This window comes from Psittacula echo, assembly GCF_963264785.1.
Source record: "Psittacula echo genome assembly, chromosome: 18".
NCBI lineage: Eukaryota > Metazoa > Chordata > Aves > Psittaciformes > Psittacidae > Psittacula > Psittacula echo.
This window is the reverse complement of record NC_137754.1, coordinates 5,305,015-5,331,026: the sequence shown is the minus strand read 5'-3', so window position 1 is coordinate 5,331,026 and position 26,012 is coordinate 5,305,015. Positions and strand designations below refer to the sequence as shown.

The 26,012-nt window shown below is 42.7% G+C and overlaps 2 protein-coding genes across 2 annotated transcripts; both read right to left on the bottom strand.

Annotated features, from left to right (window-relative positions):
* Positions 1-761: 761 nt before the first annotated feature.
* Positions 762-4,586, bottom strand: PTS (6-pyruvoyltetrahydropterin synthase; the record flags this gene model as incomplete). The annotated part of the gene is made up of 6 exons (XM_080631742.1): positions 4,390-4,586; positions 3,606-3,685; positions 2,506-2,528; positions 1,770-1,826; positions 1,382-1,452; positions 762-903 (listed from the first exon to the last, which is right to left on the bottom strand). Exons 1-6 carry the CDS (start codon positions 4,461-4,463, stop codon positions 762-764), a joined length of 447 nt encoding a protein of 148 aa, XP_080487868.1. The 5' UTR covers positions 4,464-4,586.
* A 1,360-nt stretch (positions 4,587-5,946) lies between these two features.
* Positions 5,947-22,971, bottom strand: BCO2 (beta-carotene oxygenase 2; the record flags this gene model as incomplete). The annotated part of the gene is made up of 13 exons (XM_080631736.1): positions 5,947-6,547; positions 6,881-6,991; positions 7,414-7,596; positions 8,849-8,986; positions 10,874-11,041; positions 11,600-11,760; positions 11,884-12,012; positions 12,976-13,078; positions 14,757-14,872; positions 16,321-16,532; positions 17,609-17,813; positions 21,754-21,846; positions 22,863-22,971. The coding sequence occupies 13 exons, from the start codon at positions 22,969-22,971 to the stop codon at positions 6,434-6,436; spliced, it is 1,842 nt and encodes a 613-aa protein (XP_080487862.1). The 3' UTR covers positions 5,947-6,433.
* Positions 22,972-26,012: the final 3,041 nt, after the last annotated feature.

The window sequence follows — 26,012 nt, the reverse complement described above, 5'->3', positions numbered from 1 at the left end:
ATTCCTCTTCCAGCGTTTAGTTTTCAGAGTATATCTACAAATTCAGTAATCTTCAGAATAATTTGGCTAATGTTCATTTAAACTCATTGCTCAGCCTCGTCCTTCTGCAACAACCTATGCCGAACAGTGTTGCATCTTCTGATTAGAAGTGACAGCAGGAACCTGCAGCCCTGATGACTGATACCAAGCGCTTCTTCTGTTTAGAAGACCTTCCCAACATGGGATTCTGATAATGAAAATACCAAGTAACTGCAGATCATTGCAGGAGGAATATGAGCTGAGTGCTTTCTTCAGAAAGATTAAAGGAGAGTGTTTGATCCTGTTCTTACAGAACTTATAACAACCTCCCTAAGAAAAACATGCTTGATCTGGCTGCTTGTGCCAACAAGCTTTCAGGGGTCTTCAGTGGATATAGACTCAAGGTATCCCATACTATTTCAGCTGTCCATGATCAGATGCAGAATGAAAAGTGTCCCGTAGCAAGGATGACTCATCAGCTTTATTTAACATGGCACAACTGCAAATTTTCTATTAGCTTGGTCATTTGGATTTGCAAAACAGTAATGTCTTCAGATAAACCAGACATATCAATACCGAGAACCCAAACCGTGAGGGTTGCTGCAAGAATTCCTGTGAAACATCTGTATTTGTCCTTAGGTAATATGTAATCATTGTCTAGGTGTAGGAAATACAGTGAGCAGGGCTGAAGTAATCCACTGATCTGATTGTGCAGCAGAGTTTCTGATCAATTGAACTTCAGATCACTTCTCAGACATTATTTCTTCTCCTTTATAAACGACAATGTTCTGGTCCGTTTCATACACTTTGACTTTATAAAGAGTTCCAGCGGGCAGGAGCTTCTTGAGGTTTTCCCAGATGAATACAGCAACGTTCTCTGTGGTGCTAAGAATGAAATATGAGCAGATTCAGAACTGACAGCAAAGGTATTTGAGGAGGCTGTACCCAGAATGGACCAGGGAGGATGCTAACGGCCACAGGGAGCCATGCAGGCACCTTTCACATGATGACACCTTGAACTTAAGTGGGGCTAGAACCATTGACAGCGAACATGGATGGTCTAATTAACAGGGCATATCTGCCTCCCAAGCTGTCCACAGTCTCATGTGATGAGTGCTAGTCTGTAAAAGGCTCCCTAGGTATAAGCAAGTGGTGCCTATCATGGTATGTATGCAGGCCTCTACCCAGCCCAGCACAGTGAGGGCATAGCAGCAGGGCTTGAAGGCAGGCAGGGCACCCAGCACCTGAGATGCACAGGCCTGTGTAACAAGTGTGCAACACACACAGGTATCTAGGCTGCTCTTTCAGATGCAGGACTAAGCCTTGAAGACTGTTCCTTGTAAGCAAAGTCCCCATCACCCACCTCACAACCTCAGCAAAGTAAGGCACATCCTTATCCAGGTTTTTGTGGTCAAGGGGTTCCATGATTGCTTTCTGCAGAAAGAAAACAGTGACAATCTTGTCCCAGTTTATCAGTGGACTTGAGGTTTAAATGACCATGCACATGGAAATATAGCAAGGCAACAGTATGCAAAAAAAGGGTAAGAGCCCCACATCTACCTGTTAACTTCCTAGCTGGAGACATTGTACTGTCTCATATCAGAGAGCTAAAGCACTTTAGTCTTAAATCATTCCTCAATTTCTTCTTTATTTCCTACCATCATCAACTCACCACGTCTCCACTCTGGTACTACACTTGCTAAGCTCTAACCAGTTCTCCCAAGGGATGTGTAGGAAAATAGTGCTATTACCTGCATATATTCTTTCAGGTCTGTCAGGTTGATAACCATTCCTGAGACTGGGTCAATCTGCAGGGAAAACAAAAGGGAGATTAACAGCCTAGCTACACTGACCTCCTTATTACCAAGGCTGCCATGAGTCTGTACAGATCAGAGTATCTGTGTGCACCTCTTTCCACCTTCACATACTGAGTTCCAATTCTACTCCTGTGATGTTCCCAAAGCACATACAGCCTACAAAAAGCCTCCAGTGGTTCCACTCTCTCTTAAAAGCTGACACCAGGGAGGAAAAACTCACTGAAACAATCTTCAAGCAATGCTCCAGCATGAGCATAAGCAGAAAAGCTGGCATTAAACTTCCGTGTTGAACATGCAGGGACAAAAGAGATTAAGCCTGAGTTCAGGGCATCCTCCCATCTGGAGAAGGCACAACTCCAGGGCCAAAATCAGCTGTGCAATTTACAGCATATGTGGGGAATGCAGAAGGAAGAGGTTTTAAGATTTTAGTTTCAGTTCAGTTTAGTTTCAGTTCCTAGGAACTGGAAATCCTCATAAAGTTGTTTGGAAAACATACACCAAAGTAATATCTAAACAACACTGCAGAATACATAGAACAATTTGGGATGAGGGGTGAGAAACTACCTCGGAACTCTACTAATGGAGCTAGAACTTCAGTACTGTGGAAGACGGGGACCCATCTGTCCTGCCACTCTAAGGAATGGCAAAAAGAAATGCTCATCACACTTACCTCTCCACGCACAGTGACTATAACTGGGAAAAAGAAAAGAGAAAGCATCGGGTCACAGCAACACCATGAGACCATGAACCTAACGACAAATACACTGCTGATAGGGACAGAAACCCCATTCATCACTTATCCACAAGGACTGGTGCATTGCTTCCCAGCATTTAAAAGTGGGACTGTTTTTACAACATGGGTATCCATTCCATAAAGAATACTGACTCAGAGTCACCCAGCTCATTGAAAAAGTCATTCACCAAGGTGTAATGCCCAGAGACACACCACTATCCCCAAAGTGCCCACTGCAGGCAGAAATAAGACTATGTGACTTCCCAAGTACCTACTCCCTATGACAGCCTGTGCCTGGCACACTCAAGATCAGAGTCTTTTGATCAGCAAAGCCTTCTGGCCAATGCAGATATAGAGCTCATACAATCACTAGCTTTAAGAAGGACAAATCCGCAGTCCAGCAATTTGTCAACTTGTCCTCCCTGGTAAAGCTAGTAGCTCTGCAGCAGAGGTTTCAGGGTACTTACACTACGTAGTGCTAACAGGGAGCCAGCCTAATAACTGGAGAGATGTGGTTCTATGTGCACAGGTTGCACATAGACGGTAAAAGAACTTGCGAAAACAACATTCAAATGAAGTTCATGGGCTGTGTAAATGGCATGTCTTTTGCTTAGAAAAATCTTCATTCAAAACTCAGTGATTTTACAGATTATAAATAAGTAGATTTCACTAATGAAGGGAGTTTCAAGGCCAGGTTGGGTAGGGCTTTGAGCAAGCTGGTCTAGCAGAAGGTGTGGTGGCAGGGGTGGTGGAACTAGGTGATCTTTAAGATCCCTTCCAACCCAAACTATCCTGTGATCCTACGATTATGAGATATGTATTATCTATTTAACTTAATAGCCTACAAATCCATGCCACAGTTCAACCTCCCTCTGCTGAAGATTCCTTCTAATTATAAACAAATGAAACCCAAATCAGCCACTAAAAGCCATACCAGCCTGTTGAGACACATCACTGGCCCACTTCTTCCATGGGTTATTCCGCATTCAACCCAGCCTGCAAGAGCAGCCTCTGTCCATGACTACATGTGTAATTACCTTTGTAGTTGTGTCCATGGCCATTTGGATTGTTGCATTTCCCAAAGAGCTTCTGGTTTTCTTCATTACTCAGTGACTTACTGTGAGAAATACAGACATGGCATTTCAAGATGCATCACAAATGATCCTGGCTTCACTTCAGCTCTGATTGCTTTCTAGCTCTTCTATCTATTCACTCTCCCAAATTTAACCCACTACCTTTTCCTACTTAGGAGGCACAAACAGAACCTGAGAAGCATTTGGCTGGCAAGAAGATGTTGCCAAGGAGCTTTTTTTGATGTAGTTTTGTATTTATATATGCAAGTTTCACAACAACTGCCTAACACTGCTGCTGCATAAACTCTTAACAGCCATTCACACATGAATATGGCAAAATCACTTGGGCTCCCAGGAGGAAGCACCTGGAGCAAACTATGTCTGTTATTAATTTACAAAGCTTGAGGAACTTCTCCAAGAAGTACAGAAGATGACTTCCCTCTCCAAGTCCTTCCTTTGAAGAACTTCAAGTGCCTATTCCAAAGCGTATCTCCTGTCAAGTAGCCCGGATTGACTACTACAGGCTGCACAAAACGGACTGCACGGAGGAGAACCGGGCAGCACGGCGCAGCAGGCACGCATACACACACCGCCGGAGCTGCCGCCCGGCTCCTGCGCGGCTCACGCAAGCGCCGCGCAGCTCGGCGAGACCTTTGCGCCTTTCCACCGAGCTCGGTCCCCGGGCCGGGCGGCGCTGGGGGAAACCGCGGCCGCCCCGCGGCTGTTTCCGCGTCCCGGGGCCGCTCACCTGTGCAGCCGGTGGCAGGCGCTGAAGGTGACGGCGCGGGAGAGCCGCGCCAGCCGCGCTGCAGGAGGCGCCATGGCTGCACCGCGGCGGGCGGTGCGTGCGCGCTGGCGCAGGCGGCTCCATCCGGGCCTCGGCAGCACCGCCCGCGGGGGGTGCCCGCCGGCAGGGCGGGAGCCTTGGACGTTGCCCTGTTTGCGCTTGCCCATCGCCGGGGGCGCAGGAGGCGGCACTCGCGCGTCCCCTGATGCGCTGGTGGGCGAAACGCGTGCTTTGTTCATGGGCGCAGCTCGGCTGCGTGTGCTTGTTCCCGGGTCAGGTCTCCTGCACACATCCTGCGATGGGGTATGAGCCAGTGATACGGAAAGAAAGTAAAAAAGGCTGTTAAGAGCCCCTGTGGCAACACTACCAAACGCAGGAGTATGACAACAGTGCCAATGGAAGGACCATCGGTGTGATTTGCTGTAGGAAATGCTTTCCTACACTAGCTGTTTACTGGCTCACTTTTCACTAAATCACTGAGTGATGTAGAAAACTGGAAGCTCTCTGTGAACAGCAGTCGAAATTATGGGAATCACTAAGAGGACAAAAAGGGGCTGTTTAAAACATTTCTAAGCGGGCTTCCAGGGGAGGGAAGGATCAGCTCTAAAGGCAGGAACGTGAAACTGAAGAACATGTATTGCATTTTGCGGTCCGTTTTTCAGAGCAGTAAAACTCCAAGCCTCAGGGCAGGACCTGTGTATAACAAGAACAGGAGAAAAAACAGCTCTTAAGGTAGCGGAGTACAGCCTGCGCACAGTGCAGGCAGAGGCTAGGATTACATGCTGTTGCAGGAAGCAGTTGGCTGGCAGGGCTGGAGAACCAGCAACGGAAGGCGTTTGCCATCTAGTGGCTTCGTGAGATCAGCTTTGAGGGGAGTCCGCCTTCTCACAGTGCCGCAGCCTGATGTACAATCCTGGTTTCTCACCCTTGTTTTTTCCCCAAGGCCTGTAAGGAAGGTGGAGAAAGGTCAGAGGGGAGATAAAGCTGGGTTGTTGGGGTAGAGCGACTCAGCTCTGATTTGATTCTGTTCTGTCTGGGCTGGCCTCCAGAATATCAGGAGTGAACTGCTATAGAGGGCTTCCTTCAACACACCTATCCACCTACACCTCGGAGTTCAACAACTATAGGAGCGTGGATGGGGAAGCAAGCTTATGAGAGGGTGTTTGAGTTTGATCTGCTCAACTTAAGAGCAAAGGGATATCAAAGCCACAATGGAGTTCTACATGTTTCATAGTGGTTGAATTAGGAGGAGGGCAGCAAATGTTAGCCATCAGAGCTGTATCCAGGTATGCTGTTAAGCAGGGGTGTGGTGAAGGCGTGTTGTGCATGTCTACAAGAGGATATAACATGATAAGATCTGTGTCACAGTTGCAGCTGTTGCCTCTTGTGGCACAACACAAAGTTGGCCATGGGTCTATAGAGGGCAGGGAAAGAAAGGAAGAAACTTCACAAGGTTTTATTTGAGGGCACCATCAGTGTACAGAGAAAAACACTACAAGTACAGCTTCTGTGAGGGTTTGCACCTGCCTTCTGGAGTTCAAGGAAGGCAATCTTTATACAACGGGGTGAAATTACATGCCTTCATTGGGCCTACCTGTTACTAGTTGGTTTTACTCCTCTCTTCTGCTTTACACATTTCAGCCAAAGTCACAGCACTAAGCACCAATATTCTCTTCCCTTCAGAGCACATTGCTACCAAGGGAAGGTATAGTCATCTCAGTTTCCATTTTCTCCATTGCAAGCCTTATGCATGGCAGCTTTTGCAAACTGCTGCTAACTGGTCTATCAAGAAAAAGCGGTGGGCTGTTTGAATGAAGAGGCTTCTGCCTTCCCCTGACCCTTTGGTGTTTATTGTTAGGAACGTAGCAGTAACTCAGAGGTTATGATAAAGAAAAAGCAGTTACTTCATCCAGCACATAATGCAAAGGTGGGAGATAAAAGAAAGCAGAGGTTTCTTTCTGAGCCTGATGTGGTCCTGAGTTGCAGGAGATGACAAGGTCTTCAGTCAGTGAGAAGTAAAGATACCATGGAATCCATAAGGCATTGGCACTGCAACTTCTGCTCGCCCCAGTTCTCTGAAGGTTTCTGCATCCAAGACAAGCAGGAAAGCACTACGGTTCTGCAGGGTGAAAAGAAAGCCAGAATGAATACCCAGGCTGAACTTCATTCCACTGTCCAACCCACTACATCTGTTGCACACAAAGGAGCTCAAATGTACAACCAGGCCATACAGTTACTTGGCCAGGAGCACTGATAGTCACAGATGCCACTCAAGAAACACTGACATTCCAAGGTATACTCCTACTTGAAGTTTGCTGGGCAGTTGCAGAGGCACACACCTTGGGCAGCATAGAACTATCTGCCAGAGAGATTCAAATTCAGTTTTGTGGTATAGAAAATGTGGTAAACCTAATACTATGTGACTTTGACGAACTAGTAGCAGTAAAATTACCTCAGCTGGGGAGACCACAACAGACAAGATGACTCCACTGTCTTCTGCCGTGGCATTAGGCACTGGCACAAACACAGGCTCCGATGGGTAGGATCCATCCTCCTGCCAAATCTAGCAAGCACAGTAACATATGAATTTGCTTCATCTCATTAATACTTGTCTACTACAGTTAGCAGAGTTGCAAGTTGGAGTGCTCCCCACAAAGATGCCCAGGCACACTCTGGGCTCCAAGAAACCTGCACTTCAACCTTTTAATTAATTCTTTTGATTCTACAGTGTGATGATGCCATTGTTGTGACAGCATGCCTGTCGTGCCAGGCATCATGGAAACAGGCAGTGAAAAGGGTTTCTATAACTCATTGCATCCAGCAGCTTGCACTGGCACAGATATAAGCTACAAGCTCAGAAAGTACCACCATCCTAGCTGGCACAGCCACTTTCACACCACCCTAGTGCAGACCATGTTGTTCCCAGGTCAGTTCAGTGGAATGATTCCCATTGCTGAAAAAAAAGATAATCTCGCTTCACCTCACCTTGAAATCTTTGGTCTCCACATCAACCTTGATCAAGGAATCTCCAACCAAATGCCCAAAACCACATCCATAGAAGTAACGGTACCTCCTACCATTGTACTTAGAGTAGTTGATCTGGGGGAATTCCAAGCCCCCAACCTTTTCAAAGCCCTCAGGGTGGAGATTTTCATGTGTGCACCAGACCTAGAAGTATGCATTACACAACTGTCAGTTTAGCTTTGACTGGGCAGAAGACCTGACTGATCCCCCCTACCCGCTGCACAACCACTGTGAAGAAGAAATGTTTAAAGATGAGCCTGACATTGAACTTAGGCAGGTAGATGCACCGATTCCATCTCTCTTATCTGTTTCACCCAAAGAACCAACTCATCATCACAGATGTTGGAAACTTCAAGAATCAGTCTGATGTGAAAAACAGAAGCAAGTCTACATACTCCTGCACTGCTAGCTGTACTCGTTTTGGCTAGGGTAGAGTTAATTTCCTTCATCGTAGCTAGCATGGGGCTGTGTTTTGGATTTGTGCTGAAAACACTGTTGATATTTCATGGATGTTTTCATTACTGCTGAGCAGCGCTCATACAGTGTGAAGGCCTTTTCTGCTTCTCACACCATCCCAGCATCGAGTAGGCTGGAGGTGCACAAGAAATTGGGAGGGGACACAGCTGGGACAAGAAATCCCAACTGGCCAAAATACCGTATGACATCATGCTCAGTGTATAAAGCTGGAGAAAGAAGAAAGAAGAAGGACCATTCTGCCTTCCCAGGTAACTATTACACATGAGCCCTGCTTTTCTGGAGATGGCTCAACAACTGCCTAACATAGGAAGTAGTTAACTCATTCCTTGGTTTGCTTTGCTTGCATGCATGGCTTTTGCTTTATCTATTAAACTGTCTTTATCTTAACCCACAAGTTTTTTCATTTTTACTCTTCTGATTCTCTTCCCCATCCCACTGGGGCAGGAACGAGCAAGCAGCTGAGTAGTGTATAGTTGCTAGCTGGGGTTAAACCACGACACTAACTCAACAAATCCCACATCCAGTACAAAGTACACACAGAGGTGACTCTGCTCATAGTGGACAACACGTGTCCTACACCACCGAATGCCACTCTGTAGGGCTGTTCAGAGCTGGAAGCAAAGAGCAGTTCTGTACCCAGGTGAAAGCATGGACTATTTTGTCAATGAAGTTTGGCTAATTATCCTGAAGGCTCACGATACTCTTGGGCATTTTTGGAAAGTCACAATCTGTCTTTGCTCTCTCGTTTAAAGCAATTTGATAGCCTTGGTACTAAAACACACTAAGTCCCATCTTAGTAATGACCAAACCTTGCTTGCTTGGTGGACAAGATCTGGGAAGACAATAGTACAGATTGGTAACTGCTGCAGGCAACCTCACCACTGCCATAAATGCAGTTATGTAAGTCTTTAATACGTACCTTGCCATCTGCATCTTTCACAGCTCTTGCTGATGTATAAGACAGTGGGTTCAGATTCTTCCCCACAGGTGTGTCTGAATTCACATTCAGTGGGAGAACAAAACGACGAGGGAAAGCTCGGGATATTGAGTCATAAATCTATTACAGAAACAGAAACAGTGATGGAAATAGGAGAGTGGCATTGCAGGCTAAGTGGCTTTTTTTGAGAACAATTCTGAAGTTTCAGACATTCCTCCCACCCCTGAAAACTTCTTCTTCTTTCTATTATGTGTTTTACCAAGTTCTGATTAGGGCTTTTTTTGTTCCGGTACTTTACAGTAGAAAACAAGAAGAAAGTCAATTAAATGGTTCAGCATTGCTTTCCCAGTAATTAATACTGAGTTGTGTATGCAAATCACTCAGCCTCTAAATCCAGCACAGAGACATGTGCTGCACTATATTTTATTCATTTGGAGCAGGCTTGCATTGATCCTTTTTACAGCTTGCCCACATATGCCCCACTGACTGCGTGACTTTAGTCCTTCTTGACCAACCAACATCATGAGCTAACGGGGAGCAAAATAGCAGCCTCAGTGTGGGAGACATCCTGTGGGTTGCATGAGAGGAATAACTGCACTCTTCAAGCCAAGTTTAGAACCCATAATACTTTCAAATATTAAGCCTTCCAAATAAAATAGGTGGCAAGGACCCTGTTCTGGTGGTTTTCAGTTACTTCAATCTCTAACTCACCAGTTCAGCTTCACTTTAATCATATGTGCTAATCTTGAAACCCTATTTTCAAACCTTTTAGGTTTTGTGTAACCACAGTAAACTGGTTGAGGAACTCTGCCAAATAACATATGGTTAGTCAGCAAGCAAAAGCACTAAACATGAGTTGGGGAAACCAGACAAATCGTGTTCAGGCGTGCCCTGAGTCTGTCAGTTGAAGATTCCATTCTGAAATGACTTGCACTGATGTGTGTGTATGTGTCCTGGGTGCAGTTTAATGGATATGCTGTTTGTCAGTTAAAAAATGTGGGTGTTGGAAACACATGCCTCATAAGGACATAAGGACACTTTCGGACAGATCAAATTACAGCTTTTGTGCTCAGAGAAGGCTGAACAACAGCTGGAATCAGTTTGTAAAACCAATAGTCATATTAAACTATACTTGAATTAATGTTCACCACAGCAAAGGAAAGCAGAACAAAATGACCCTATGGGGACACAACTGTACTTTTCAGATTAGAACTGACTTGCTTCTAAACAGGTCAGAACATAGACAGAGGAAGTTCAGATTTGTCTGAACATGTTGCACAAATGCCTGCCCTTCACCCACAATATGATGTGCTTCCAAAAAACACACCTGCAGTACAAGAAACTGAAAGCACCCCCACTTTCCATTGTCTGACCTATGCAAAATAATGCCTCTTACATGGCATTAAATGGTGCTTTTGACAGAGTTGGGCAAAACAAGTAATTTATGATTATATGCTGTTGTGAGGTGAATGTGAGGAACAAAGTAAGGGTTCCTGTGATGATTGTGTTTCTGTGAATGACATAATAAAGGCAGGTTTTCTGAAGCAATGCCTTTAAACAGGGTTTGTCTTTCTTTTGCATGAAAAATCATGCAAAAACTTACTTAAAAGTCGTGCATAAACTTATTTTGCATACTTTCTTGGGGGAAACATTTTATTACACATGGGTATGGAAAATGAGTATCGTTAAAAATGAGATTTTAAAACAGAAGTACATTCTGCCAAGCTGATGGAGTTCTGTCATACACCAGTTTTAAACATTTCAAGAAAATGCTCCATGGAGATTATCTTCTAAGAGACATAAAAGGAAAGAAAAATACCAACAGATCCAAAGACCATTATTTTAGTTTTTACTTGTAGTTTTCTTTCCCCAGTTCACATCCTTCATCCTGTGGTCTCCCAAACATAGTGTTCGCCATCCTATTAACTTGTCCCTTGCTTCAGAAAAGTAACTAAACCAGCATGGGGCCCCACCAGACCCTATGCAACACAAATGCAGAGGTCTTACCTGATCTAGACCTTCTCCACTCCTCCGCAGATTCTGAAGTTTGTAAGTACTCAGAGTTGTTCCATCATCCTGGCAGCACAGATCAAGGACCACACAGCCATGATCTTCAAAGGCATTGATTTGATGAAAAGAAGCAAAGGGCTTACTGTACCACTGCCCTGGCAGCACCTACAGTGACCATAAGTGAGGTTAAATTTCCTCTCGAAAGATCCTAGCACCTCAAAGAGTTTCCTTTTTTCTCTCCCATTTCATTTCCCACTCATTCCTTGGTATTTGACTTGTGTCTGTGTTACTACAAAACGGCTGCTTTAAGCCAGTAAGTAGGCAAAACCAGATGAAGAAAAGCAAAAATGTAAAGCAGCCCAGGATAGGCCCCTTGCTTTCATGACTCCATCCCTATAGCACCATTCCCATGACTGGCTTTTTTATACTCTGTAGTACCTGTGACCTGCATTTCAGTCCCTGAGCTGAAATCCCAGGAACCCCAAATTGCTTATTTCTGCCTGTTCTTTTAGGGCTGGCAAAGAAGTGAATCAGTAGAGAGGAAAATGCACGAGGTAATCCCACTTCTAATAAAACTACACATACTCTTATAAAGCCTATATTACAGTAACTTCCGGACTGATTCATCCAACTATCTGTGTCTGCTACCCAGCACTATTCTGTTGGGATCTAACGTTCTGGCTACAGCTGCATAGCTGCTGGAGAGGACAAAGATCCATGTACCTCCCCAGTGTACTTATTCACCACATGGAAGCAAGTATTATATTGAGGCTCCCAGCTTATCCCTTCAGAAATGGCTCTCCCATGCAGCTTGGAAGTGATAATCTTCAACAGATTCAGCTTGATGGGTTGCTCAATGAAAATGATGTAGTTTTCACTCATTCCTGAAAAGAGGAGGCAGGAGATATCATCTTAGCACTAGGAAATGCAGGGGCAGAGGGCAGAACAGCCCTATCTGCCTCACAGTAGGCTAAATATGGAAAGTTTGAGGTAGAAAGTATTCTTACCAAAGCTGTGATAGTAGGAGGGTTTCATCCTATCCATTGGAGCAATGGAGCACAGTACTTTTGCTCCTTCTAACGTGTCACTGCAGTTTGACTTCTGTGGAGGGACCTGAATGATGTTATACCTCGACCCTGGAAAGGAGAAAGGGTCTTCAACACCACTGAGATGAGAGACTGTCCACATTCATGAAACCAAAGTCAGGCTCTGTTCCTTTGTTTCCCTAGGATACTAGGAACCACAGTCATAGCTAAAGCGAGCAGAAAACAAAAAGCCAGTTGTTAAGTCAATAAAACAATCTATGGAGGATTACCCGGCAAATAAGAAAAGCAGCATGAAAGGAAGTAGAAGGATCTTCTCAGTCTGATAGACTGCCACCTAACTTTATTGTCTGCAATGCATTCTTTCTGTTAATTTAGATGATCCTATAAGAACAGGATCAGAAGAAAACCAAGTTCCTAGCTTGTGCATTAAAGGAAATGAATACTTGAGACTTGGTGATTACTTACATGCTCATTTAATAAATCTGACCACATGGGCAGGAAAGAATAGCATATTTGGAATATTAATCTATAGTTTGTTCTCTCCAGCTGAAAGCAGCATGTGCTGCAAAGATAGATATTGCTAAAGCCAAAAGGAAATGAAAACAGCACAAATGAAAAATGATGAAAACTGGGCAACTCTTCAGTGAACTGGAACCAGCCTGAGGTACCACAACGAAGAGCAGCGGCTGTTTGCACAGGCCTCAGGCACGTGAAAAAAGAAAAGGCTTTCATGTAACTAATAGTGAATGCTAGCTCTGGGTAGTTGGGAACCTATTGACTATACACAGGCCAAAGTCAGAAGCAAACTAATTGCTGACAGAAGCCATTTTTATGGGACTGCCTGACATTCTGAAATAAGAACTAATCTGGTTCGCCATCATTTTGGCACAAAGAGAAACAGCATCTTCAAGGTCTTTTTAGACACTGAAGTTTCTTCAAGAACTGCTCTTTGTAGCAGCAGCAGGTTGTTGAGCAGAACCAAAGAACTGCTCTTTGTTCAGCCAGGACAGAACACCCTGTCCACAAGCCAGGCCTGTTCATGCCCAGTCTTACCATGTTTCCCGTACGAATTCCCCATGTTGTATGTTGTGCCATCAGACTCATAATGAGGATGAGCAGTGGCCCCATTCACTGCAACAAATTTGCTCCAGTCAACCTGCAAATGCCAAAGAATGTCAGTCAGTATAGAAGCTTCCTGTTGCTGTGTAGCAAGCCACAGCCTTTCTAAATGTAAGCTTCATGAACGTCGGAGGAAAAACAGCTTGATGATTATGGCTCTAGTGTGGGATCTGGACTTAAGCCTTCATTTTACCTGGAATCTTCCTAAAATCCTTGCAAATTAACAATGTTTCTGTCTGTGTTAGTCCTACCAGTAAAACGTGACTAATAGCACTAGCCATTTCTCTGGGAGACATGAAGGTTACTAATGGCAGGAAGAGTTGACACAGTGGGAATGTTGCCCTTATGAGCATTGCAGCTGGGACCCTGTGAGATAACCACAGAGACATGCATGAAGAGACAGTCACTGCCCCAAAAAATCACCAAGTTTTTGAAAGTACCTACAGCTAATTGACAGAATTTACTCTCCTCACAGAAAAATCAGTTTAGCTTCAATGTGTACTGCTAGAAGGGAAAGTTAGGACAAAGGTACAGTTGTGAGTACTGTTAACATGTATTCCGAGTTCCTGGGTTAGCGTATCGTTTTGGCTCAGACAATGCAGGGGCTGTGTTGGGAAGAACGATCAGTGCATCTAAGAAGCAGCTTAAAACAGATTTTATTTTAATGAGAAGACGGCTCAGAGCTGAATATTCAAACTAAAAGTACCCACACATCTTTTCATCACTGCATTATGGTTTATGAAACAGATAAAACAGCAAATTGTCAAACTCAAGTATAGAGCATGCTATACTTCATAAACAGAGTTTCTTCATGACTCATAACTGATCCTGTATGAAGGGAAGGACTCCTGGAATGCCTCCCTCGAGGTCTGAAGGTGTGCTAAGGCTGGTATTTTGTGGGATTAAATAGCCTGTCATAACATACAGGCACAGTAGTTAAAACTGATTTAGGAATGACAGAATCCTTCCTCAGACCTTCTCACATTCCTCTAGCCCACCTAATATCCAAACTCACTATAAGGGTGCAGGCAGGGGACATATAGCTTAGGATTACATTTCACAAGTCATTCTTCTGTCAAATACAGCTGCCCTCCTGTGAGATGATGCACAGAACGTATGAGAAGACTTCTCCTCTGACTTTTCAATTCACTTGCTAACATAGGAGAAAATAAAGTAACAAAAATGAACTCTGACTTGACTTTACATTGACTTCACCACCTGTCCACAACAGAGGGTTTAGTCAAGACTCTGAAGGGCAGTTTTGGAGTGTTTAAAACTGGGAGTGTAAGAAGGAGGTAAAGGGAATAGATAGGAAGAATGAAGAGACAGGGCAAGAATACCAATCTGAGATCAGTGATGTGAACTTCTTCCTGTATGCACTTTTATCTTTCACACACTGGTAGATACAGGCAAGTCCAGACAAATAGTGATTGCACTGTAAGAATACCAGCTGTACTCAAACGGAAATTAGTCTATATCTGTCTCCTCCTTGCTTGTTACAGTGGGCAGTGACTGAATCTTCACTCACAAAAGCTGCCTTATTGCTAAGAGATTTTTCAGGGACTCAGTCACATCAGGAAGAGATGCTTATTGCTATGGCCCAGAGCTGCACTGGTAATTTCTTTTGGAATCTGGCTTCCATCTTGCTGCTCCTAGAAACAGCAAGGAATACCTCCTGTATCATAAGCTAATCCCCTTATCCCACCTGCCCACACCTTTTCCTTCGTTTCAAGCGTTTCCGGGTCCACTTTGTACATGAAGATGTTCTCACTGCTGGCATAATAGTCTCCTTTATACACAACGTAGTTCACACTGGCATTGTCACTTGGCTCTGAAACAAAGTCCTGTATTTGTACACAGTTCTGTTTAAGCATACATCATATTACAGCAAGTTAGACATGTTTAAACAAACAAACAAACCCATTTGCAATGAACTATTCCCGGGACTGATACCTCACTAATCTATAAAAGCACTCAGGGAACTGTCTGCACAACTGAGTTCAGAAGAAAAGGACAAGGACTGGTTCTGGAGGGAGTCACTGCAGCAAAGCCAAGATAATCTTCATACTGCCACACACTCTTTGTTTCTGACCTCTTATTGCTCTCCCTTTCCTCCTTAGCCAAAGCCCTCTTCTGACAGCCATATGAAGAGTGCCTTGTTTGACTTACAGCATTGGAAACAAAAGAGGCAAGACTTCAAGCTACAACTTGGGGTGAGGAGAAGGCAGGGACGCTATTTCTGTGACACGGCTTGGACAGGGAATGCTTCTTCTTCCCTCTTCTCTTTCCCTGTAATACTGAGTCAGGTAGATGCCTTTCAAGAGCTATACACACACAACAGCCAGAGGTGTTCTTGCTACACCTTGGGGAGCTGAGACTCACTAGACAGGTAGCTGAGAAGAGCTGAGGAAAAAGCAAATCCCCCAGGTGAACACTGGCAGGAGGAACACAGAACCTGAAGTTGCTCCACAGGAAGCCTGGAGGACAGACATAGCCTACAAGTGCGTAAAGGGCCAAATAGGCACAGGTGTGCAGTAACAGCCTGTTGGAGTTTGGAGAAGAAGATGGGAGATGTAGATAGCTTTGAAATTTATTGAGCGATTTTTGGAGTTGAGAAACTAGGCAGAGCAGTGGGTGAACGTATGAGCACCTTTGAAGAGAACAGAAGCATGACAGGACATGATTCACCTCCTCAGGGAAAATAAGAAGCAGAAGATAGTCACATACGTGAGCAACAAGTTGCAAACTTCAGGTCTGTTCTGCTTTTAGTGGAAAGTACTTTGCTTGCATTTAAGCCTATTTCTTTCCTGACATACATAGAATCCTATAGGTAATGCTTCTTCCATTCCCATTGTCTCTTACCCTACTAATATAATCTCCTGCACCTTAGTACAGGAAGGGATTAGCCCACTTACCCTACAAGCTTAGCAAGGCAAGGTGTTTAAAGGGCAAAGCTGTATCTTCAGGTAGAACAGCATATTGTAAGGCTCATAATCAGGACTGCACAGGATGTCCTTTGTGGAATGACTTCTGTTGGAAATTTGCAACAAATTCTAGAATCGAGGTGAGCCAAAGTGGCACTAAAACATTAAACTGAATGTGCCTCTTGCAGCTAAGCCTGGCACCAGCTTGCATTTTTGTTGGTTTTGCTTTAAGGGGTAATCTTCAAAGAACATGGGCTCAGAATAGGTCTACCAGACTTCCTTACATCTCCCTTTAAACCTAACTACAAGTTCCCCAAATCTCAGATCATCGTTTATTTCTTAGAATCCCTCTTACGTGGCATCTCAAAGCGTGACATGAAGCGCCCAAAGACACTCTTGCATGGGTCTGGCATTGCCAGCGTCCCAAATTCTGAGACCATGATGCGGTTATGCTGGCTGTTAGTCAGGTAGGAACTGCTCTGCAGAAACTTGCTCCGATATGTCACTGTGCCATTTTCCAACTGGAATTGATGCAACAGGGCCATGCCATCAAACCAATGGTTAAATCTTCAAGAGGAGATAAATAAGAGAACAAAAGTTGGGCATAATATGTTGTTCTGCCATACTGTTCCCTCCTGCCTTTAGGTTTAGTATTGTTTGTAAAAAGCTAATGCCCAGATCCCATGAACACGTGAACATGCATAGCCTCATCTGAGAGAACATTTGAATGGAGTGAAACAACGTGTAATTGCAGCTGTGGGACCTGAAGTTAGATTCTGACTTTCAGTGAGATTTAGGCTCCCTATATTGCTTTTGAAAGTGGACCTCAGGGACTTCTGAAAATGCCATGTATAAGCTTTTGAGGGAACTAATCTCTACTGGTAAACTCTGCAGACTCCCACACAGGTAGTAGAAATTGTACTTTACAACAGGAATAGAAATTATTACTGGAAGTCCAAGCACACAAGAAGGAGCCTGTAGCTCTCAGCTGGTTTCAGGATTGTATTCCCTCTCAAGTGAGAGATCTCTGAGACTTTGAGAAAACATTATGGTTTCTCTCTAGAACTATGATGAGAAGATCACCTTTTGGCCAGTTGCTGCCATCAGATTCAGTGGAGGAAGAGCTATGTTTGCCAGTTAGCTAGAATGGCAGATTCCAAGTCAAAGGCAGTAGTTGCCTTCTTGGAATATTTTAAGACATTACTTTTAAAATGAGAGGCATTTGTTTCTAAAGCAAGTCACACAATTTAGCACAATCAACTTTACAAATTCTGTCCCGGATTTCAGAGTGCTCATAGGATGGACTTTGTTAATAACAAAGGACTGAGAGTGTGAATGTTTTAATCCCCAGATCTGTTCCCTCATTATACCATTCTGAGCAGGTCACAGCCTCTCAGTGACTCAGCTTCTCTAACCTTAATAAGTTAACCATGCTCCTATTTTCAGAGAGCTCCCTGGGACATTCCAGATGAGGGAGCAACTGTTCTTAAAAATATGGTAACACAAGCATTTCTTCCTTGTCTTACTCAAAAAGAAACTACAATGTGCTCCTAACAGTGGTGAGACATTTGAGCGGGTCCCCTTTAGTTTTAGGCAGAGCTCAGGCCAGAATCATTTGACAAATTCACCAAACTTGGACTTACTTTTCCTCGCCAAACTCAAACTTTCCAGGACCATTCCTCAGAAGATTGCCATTTATCCATTTGGGAATATGTCCTTTAATCTTTGCTGGGATGGGTTGAGGAGTCTCCTCTACCGTCTGCATTAAGGGTGAGATGCATTGCAAACCCTTGGGGCTGTGGAAGGTGATTTCCTCTTTTGATGGCTTGGGCAGGAAATTCTTTAAACCTGCAAAGCAAGCAGTGAGAACAAAACACAGGTGACTAAGATTTTCACTTGAATAAACAGTCAGCTGCTAGAGCTTAAGTTTGGATGTCTAGAAGAGTAGCATTCAGCTATTCTTTGCTGCAAGCAGCCAAGCTGTAGCTGATATTCAAACTAAAGCTGTGTTCCCACAGCATCCCACAGGGAGCTGAAAATCCAGTGGATTTATCTTTACTGTAATTAATCCATTAGAAACACCTGTTCTGTAGTCCAGAGGAGGTAATAAAACACATGACACTGATGGGAAAGAGAACTTTTCTTTGAATTAAAGAAGCTTCTATTCTGAAATTATTTCGACAAGTAACTGAGAGGAAGTAACAAATGAAGATTTATTATAAGAATCTGTGAGGTTTCAAAAAGAAATGTGCTCCAAGCTAGGATAATACACAGAGCAATGTTGAGAGGGAGCCCTAAAAATAATCTCCCAATGATTTTTGACAAGCAACCTGCTGAAAGAAGTGACAGAAAAGAGCTAGTCTGTCCCTTGCAGACCAAAGCCACAAGAGGACTGGTGTAATCGGCCATCCTGTAAAGCAGTGCGTGTTGACAATGCTGCCAAAAGCAAGGCAGAGCTGCGCACACCTCAGATAAAAACCCCTGCATTCTAAAACACCTTCTAACTTCACCTTGGTATTACAAAGGAGGTCAGGAAGAACACAAATGAAACTGAGCTGAAATACGTTTATAGAACAGGAGAAAAGAGATTAAACAGTTTTCCTTGGTAAGTAAAAGCTGTCATGAGAAAAGGATAACTTCTGATGGAGCCTTTTGTTTGAATGCAATATCCCCCTTATTAGGCATAGTTACAGGACAAAAGCATCAAGAAAGCATGAACTGATTGGAATGCTGTGTGCTAACAGCACACAGTTAGTTATTGGCTCCAGCAGCCTGGCTTGCAAAGCCTCATCAACACAAGGATTGTTTTAGCAATCCATTTAGCTGCAGAGGTGGATTTACCTAGAAAATACACAGGTTGTTGACTTCCCTCCCAATGCTATCACCTCCTCACCTAACACAGGCTTCATGTCCACAGGTCAGTGGTGTGGCTTTGCTAGGCTCCATCCTCACTGTAAGGCTGCTGAGCCCTGAACTAACCTAGAACTTACGAAGATATAGGTGTAAATGAAACACTGATAAAAAAAGACAGCATGGCGTAAAGAAATCCATTCCTGAACCAGGTCTAGTACAGACAACACCACACACTAAACAGAGTCCAGACTGATATTAAACTTCATTCTGATTTTTTGATGTAGCAATTTCTTTTGGTTACACTACTCACTTTCACCACTACTTCTAGCCTACATTCTTTAATCCACATGATTAAGTGAAGCTGCTGTACAATTTACCTGCGAGCCTCTGAAACGATACTTTTGCATGTACAGAGGAAAATTGTTATTTCAGACAGAAGAATATCTGCAAAAGAACTGAGTTGGCAGACAGCATTTTTCTAAGTGTGCTTCTTTAGAACAGACGCAGACAGAATGGGTGTTAGGCATGCAGGAGGGTAAATTGCAAGATCCCTTCAATGTAGTTCTCTGGCTTGCCAATCCTCAAATCCCTCTTTAGGTCTCTAATATTGTAAGTCAGCTAGATAAGGAATTCAGGCTGCAGGGCTTAACGCAATTAACCTCAAACCAACAACATCCTCTCCCTCTTAAAATTCAATTAAGTTCTGATTAAATCCTATATGAAGCACTCAATGTGATCCCACCATTAGTACTTCAGAATTTTTCCTTTGGCATAAGGAAGCTTTTCCTAGCAAGAAACACCTGGCAGGTTTAGTGACTGCCATCAGTATTTGCAGAAATGCAGCTGTACTATTCCAAGCTCCAGTTTGTAAGGATGTAAAATATTTAGGGGGAAAAAAGAGAGCAATGTGTCCCTAAGGAGGTATTTTTGCATCCACGCAGAAACAAAGGTGGCATGACCAAGAACAGCACTGCACTGAAACTTCTGGAGAGCAGTGTGATTATACGTGGGAATTTAGAAAGACACACTTCACAGAAGAGCCTGAACAAGAATGGGTCATCTCATCACAGTTGCTGTCCCAGAAAGCCATACATATGAATTCTATCTTAAAAGTTACTATGTTTCCTCACACTTATCCCCTCTTGGGAAGGCTGTTTATTGCCCAGATTACTAGAAAAAATCCTTTGACTTTACACATGGACTTTATTTGTAAGACAATTTGTCCCCCTTGTTCTTCTGACAGCACTGTTACGTGGCTGTGGTAGTAGTTCTCCCTCTCATGTGGTGTTTACCACATGTACTTAGAGTAAGGAATCATATCACTTCCTAAGCTAAGCAAGCTAAGTTCTTTTCATTTTCTTCTCCTGTGATCACCTTGCCATTCACATGATCAACTTAGTAATCCTTCCTGAAATCTGATCTAGCTAGAATTTATCTACTTAGAATTCCTTTCAAGACATGGTCAAGAAAATGTCTGAGAACAGGCTATATACAACAAGAATGTGTAAGTTAATATGATGTCCTATCAGACCAGAGAGAAAGAAACAAGCATATCTTTCTAGCGTTTCTTCTGGGAGCCACTCAAATGAGCTGAAGATCCTGACAGTAACGCATGCAAAGTGTAATCAAATCATGACTTGATTTTGACTCACATGAGTCAAACCAGTTTTTTCTAGGACAATTTTGAAAAGCCAGGAAGTTCCTTAGTGACCTACAATTAGAGTGACGACAAGGCCAGTTGGGCATATGTGGTCAGACAAGTCCTCTGCAGGGACTTTATGCAACCTGGCCTTTTTTTCTTTGAGGAACCATTATCTCTGCAACATACTGAGACTTGATCAGTAGCAGCAGCAGCAAACAACTCAGGCTAACTAGCACATGGAGCCAAGACCAGAAGGGCTGTGCAACACATATTCCTCTGACAGCACACAAAAGTCTTGCGTTCATTTCAAAACGTCAAGCTGCTGCAATGCATATGCAGGATTATACAATTCAGAATAAGCACATCAAAGAAACGAATTTTGGTGCTAGTCTGGGAGTCATCATAGCTGTGTTTAGAATAAAAGGAAAAAAACCCACCCAAACATCACAGCTGCACATCCTACACTTCTTCCTCCTCAAAAAAAAAAAACCCTGAACAAAGTCTACACTTGAAATTCAATCATATTTTAATACTAAAACCTGCTACATTTAGCTGCATCTACTTCAAAATGCACTGAGCAGATGGAACACAAACACTTCCTACTGGAATGCACTGTTCACGAGCAGTTGTGATAAACATGTACCACCTTCAGATAAGAGCTCAGTCATAAACCTTAGCTTATTTTAACATCCAGCTGCCCAAAAATCATAGAATCCTACAATGGTTTGTGTTGGAAGGGACCTTAAAGTTCTTTCAGTTCCAACCCGCCTGCCAGGGGCAGGGACACCTTTCACTAGAGCAGGTTGCTCCAAGCCCCGTCCAACCTGGCCTTGAACACTGCCAGGGATGGGGCAGCTACAGCTTCTCTGGGCACCCTGTGCCAGTGCCCCACCACACTCACAGGGAAGAGCTTCTTCCTAATGTCTAATCTAAACCTATCCTCTTTAAAGCCATTACCCCTTGTCTGATCAGTAGGAGAAGACACAAGTCTCTGCAAAAGACAGAAGACAGACTGTTTTTTCATCTTGAGCTGCATTTAAATTAACATTTAATTAGACAAAATAAAATACTGACTCTGTTCTGGCTGCACTCCAAAAGAGAAGAAGTAAGCAAGCAATAAATCAAAGGCACTACAGTCCCAATGGGGCTTACTGTATTTGCTTGAGCATAATACCTGAAAATCAGCACAATATTACAACCTGCCATCTCAGACTCTTGCCTTCACCAAACTTGAACCCCTCAGCTTACCTGAGTGTCCCACACTGATTTCTGAACTGAAGTTATTGCACTTGCCTTGTGCCTGCTGGGAAGTCCCCGTACCTGACTCCTTGTTCCATGTAGCTTGTTGATTTCCCATTGTCAGGGACTCAGCCACCCAGCTCCTTGCTAACAGGCAAAGCAGCACACGAAAGAAGTGACAGAAAACACAGGGGAAAGAAATGGAGAAAAGGAATGGAGAAAGACTTGTCAAAGTGAGCGAAGGGAGGAAAACAACTGTGAACAGTGCATACTCTTGCATATGAAATATCCGTTGATTTCCCAGGGACACCTATAGAAATAGGTTCTACACTTCTAGGGTGGTTTTTTTTTGCTGACATGAGAAAGTGTAGTTTCTCTGTTAAATATTGATTTACACCATCAAGTCCTTGGGACAACTGTCCTAGAAAGGTACTGTGAACCTTTTTTTGGGGTTGTTTGGGTTTTTCCTTTTGTATCTATGGATGTATTCTGGTGGTAGAACAAGTCAGATTTGAGACCGTTTCAACTCTTTGGATACCCCAGAGCAATCCTTTGATTCTCTAGGGGCAGAAAACAATATGATCACCATCAAAAAGCAAAGATTCTGGTGAATTAAGTCATGATCTTTATTGATTTCTATTTTATGATAGTAGGTCTCACTATTAGACAAACGAAAAGAGAGAGGAAAAGCAAAAAAGACTGCTCGATTTGTGCAATGATACAATGATGGCAGAAAATGCAGAGTTTAATGGTGATACAAAATCTCTTGGAGAAGTTTCCCACTTGTATGTTCAGATCAAAGCTTCGCGAACGCTGCTGCTCTAAACAATCCTCTCCCTTTCACAGTCCGCCTACATGTCTCACAGCAGGCTCCCTCGCAGAGAGAATCTGCTGCTTACTGATTTTCCAGCTCTAAACCATTAATATCTGCTAGTAATCCGAGAAAATCTGTGCAATATACTCGCTCCTCCTCTCCTGCTTATCTTTTCAACAAATAACAGAGAAATCCTAGTTCCTACCTAACACTTCAAATTGCTTCTTTTACATTTCTGATCAATAAAAATTAGATTGCTCTAAACAACCTGTGTCAGCCTCTCAACAGCATCAGAAACCCCCTTCCCAAGATGATGGAATAGAACGATCTGTTTGTTAATGCATTTTACCTGGAATGAATTGCATCAAAGAGCAGAGGAAATGCCGCAATATAGCAAGCAGGAGGCTGGTGGCAGACAAAAGGATTTTGGAAAACATATTCCGCTCAGAAGAAAGCATCAATCGGAGATGGTCATGCAAAGGTACCGTGCCAGGATGATAGTGTGCAGCCAGCACTGATGAATCGGTTGAAGAGCTTCCTGACATCATCATTTCAGAATAAAAGCCAGGAATAGCTTCCCTAGCAGGGCAGGATGAACAAGCCTGACTGCACTGCACTGCTACAGCTGGGCGAGGCAGTCGCAGGGCATGGGGGAGACCTGCCTCCAGTGGAAGCAGCTCAGCAGCCCCAGACCCTCTCAGCAGCTGGGCCAGGTGTGTTGATGAAGTGCAAAGACATTACCATTGCTGGAAAAATAATGCTATTTGCCAGCTGTAACTTGAGAAATTGGAAGAAAGGTGAGAAGAGGTGATGTATTCTTGTACGGAGGTAACAAGGCTTCACAGCAGGTGATTATAAAGTCATCGTTAAGAAATTTACTTGGAGTCTCTACTGGGACATAGGCTGATTGATCCATGATTCTTTGCCCTCCTTTTTTCTGGTTATTCACCATCATGATGCAAAACACCCACTTTGCCCTTTTCAAATGTTTCCTTCATCATCAGGCTTTCAAATGCCATTCAAAGAGAAAACAAAGATGCTACAAGTATCAAAATTGAACTCTCCTGAGTTCTAGACAGAAGGTCATGAGCCTTAAACGCATCTACTAGCTACTCAATTTGGTCTTTTTCTATTATGACCCACATTCCTACATCTATGCTAAAAGGCAGTTTCATCTTAAGTAAAAAAGTCACAATTAGCATTTTCTCAGGGAAGAATTCTCTTTGTTGTGTACCTAAGCAGTCTCTGCATTATCTGCTATTTTCAATTTCTAGCTTTTAAATAATAGAAGAGCAATGAGAGGAACTGAATATTGGGTTTTCATAATTTACACTTTCCACACTGTGGAAGTATTGACAGCAAGGTCAGACATGCAGAAGACTCACTGCCAAAAATTCCCTTGACTTCAAGAGGGTCGGAACTTTGTTTAAGATGTTTCCACATTTTTTTAGAAAAATCCGTTTATATTCTGCTACTGATCTGTCATCTTAGACGTTCTTGTTAACTTACTAAGGCACTGCAGCTTAAAGACCAGGAGGAAAGGCTTAAAGAAAACATAGTGACCAGCTGAGCTTTGCTGATCAGATTTGGCAGCTTTAAAGCCAATTAATTTTCTGTTCAAACCTCCTTCAGTAAAACTGGAAAGCGGATACTGATGGCATTGGTGACAGTTTGATTTCATGTGTACTCATTCCTCAGAGGCAGAACGAACTTCTAGTTTCACATCAGGAGAGAGTACAAAATTTGGTTTGTTTCTCCCAAGACATATCAAAATACCCAAGAGAAGCAGTCAGTGCAGAAACATCATTAGCAGGGCAGACAAATTGTCAACAAATAGGAAAACAGTAACATTTTATTTTCTAATTGTTTAGAAGAAAAACACTGTATAATGGCTATTCCCATATATATTGATGTTGAGTGGAACACTGAAAGGCTGTCAACAGAAAAAAAACCCACGTACACAAACCAACCCCACACTGCGGTTTTTTACAGCAAAGTAATTACGGAAGCTTCTCTTTTAAAAGGAAGGGGGTTATGTATGAAAGCAACCAGTAAGGGGATATTTCCATACCTGAAGTATTTTTTAACTTCAAAAGAAAAGAGACTGGTTTATTTTAAATTGATGTTTTAAACTTTCTGAACTTATATGTCAAGCTGGTGCTTTATAAAACTATGTATTTTATTCCTTTTAGTTGGTCAATGTTTATTTTTATGTATATATCCTCACATAGCTTTGTGCAGCAAAACCAGGAGCTTTGGTGCTCTTAGCAATTTTAAAACGATTTCTTAATACACCGAGTTCAGAATCTTACAAAGCTTTGAATTACTTCCCTTTAATAAGCATAACTGTTCATCATCTCAGCCAGGTCACCGTGGCCATGTTTACTGACTTGACTTTCAGTGCCTCTTCAAAATCTAAAATCTTCTTGCTACCACAGAGATCCCGCTCTAAATTATAACATCTAATGACAACCAACTGTATAAGAAATCCCTGTAAAAAAACAAGAGTCATCATTTAGAGAGGTATGTCTTGAATTTAACTGCACTTGAATGCCAGACTAAGCACTTCTTCATTCTTCTAGGCAGTATAGTTTTAGTAAGTTTTATTGGATTTTATGAAGTTTTTAAATGGAGCAAACTGCTGCAAGAGTGACCCTGTATGTCTGTACCCTCTTGATGCCCTAAAGGAAGAAACATAGTTTATGTGATCCACTAGTTTTCTAAGTTCTGCTTCTTAATAATACTTCATACTAGAACCCAAAGGTTTTCAACTGGGATATATTAGCTAATAAACTAAATCTAAGTTATCTAAATGCTGGTGATATAAAAAGATTGCATAATTTTCACAAGCACAAACAGATAAAATGTAGCCGGCTTCTGACTCTGACAACAGGCAGACATTTAACAGTCATGAAATTTATGTATTTTTTCTTTAAAGACTTACATAAATAATTATAGGTAAATTTCTAAATTGAGACACTTCATAGATGACAATTTAAAATGGCTTTTTGTCATCATTAGAGATGATCATAGATTTTAGAAAAACTTAGCAAAATATTCTAGAAACTTTAACTTCCAAAATATTTTTCTCCCACTTTCTTCTTTTAAACAGCATTACCAAGACTGATTACAAGACGAGATGTGATTATTAGGAAAAAGGAAGAGACTGGAAAATATGGTGTAGATTAGTGAAGTGATTTTTCTGAAAGTCTTTAGATGCTAAAGATGCAGATAGGCACCTTACGGGATTTTCAAAAATTCCTAAGCATCTAAGGCGCTTACATGCTTAGGCACTTTGAAAATCCTACTAAGTACATATCTGCATCTTTAGGCATCTAAATACCTAGGAAAATCTCACCCTAGATGTCAGTTTCTCTCGTTAATTGCTTTAAATACTATCAGTTTGTCAGGTAGCACACTTGCTTGTGGCTTTTATCTAATAAAAAGGGGGAAAGAAGGATTAAGTCTGAAAGAATTTAAACAGAAAATTAATACACAG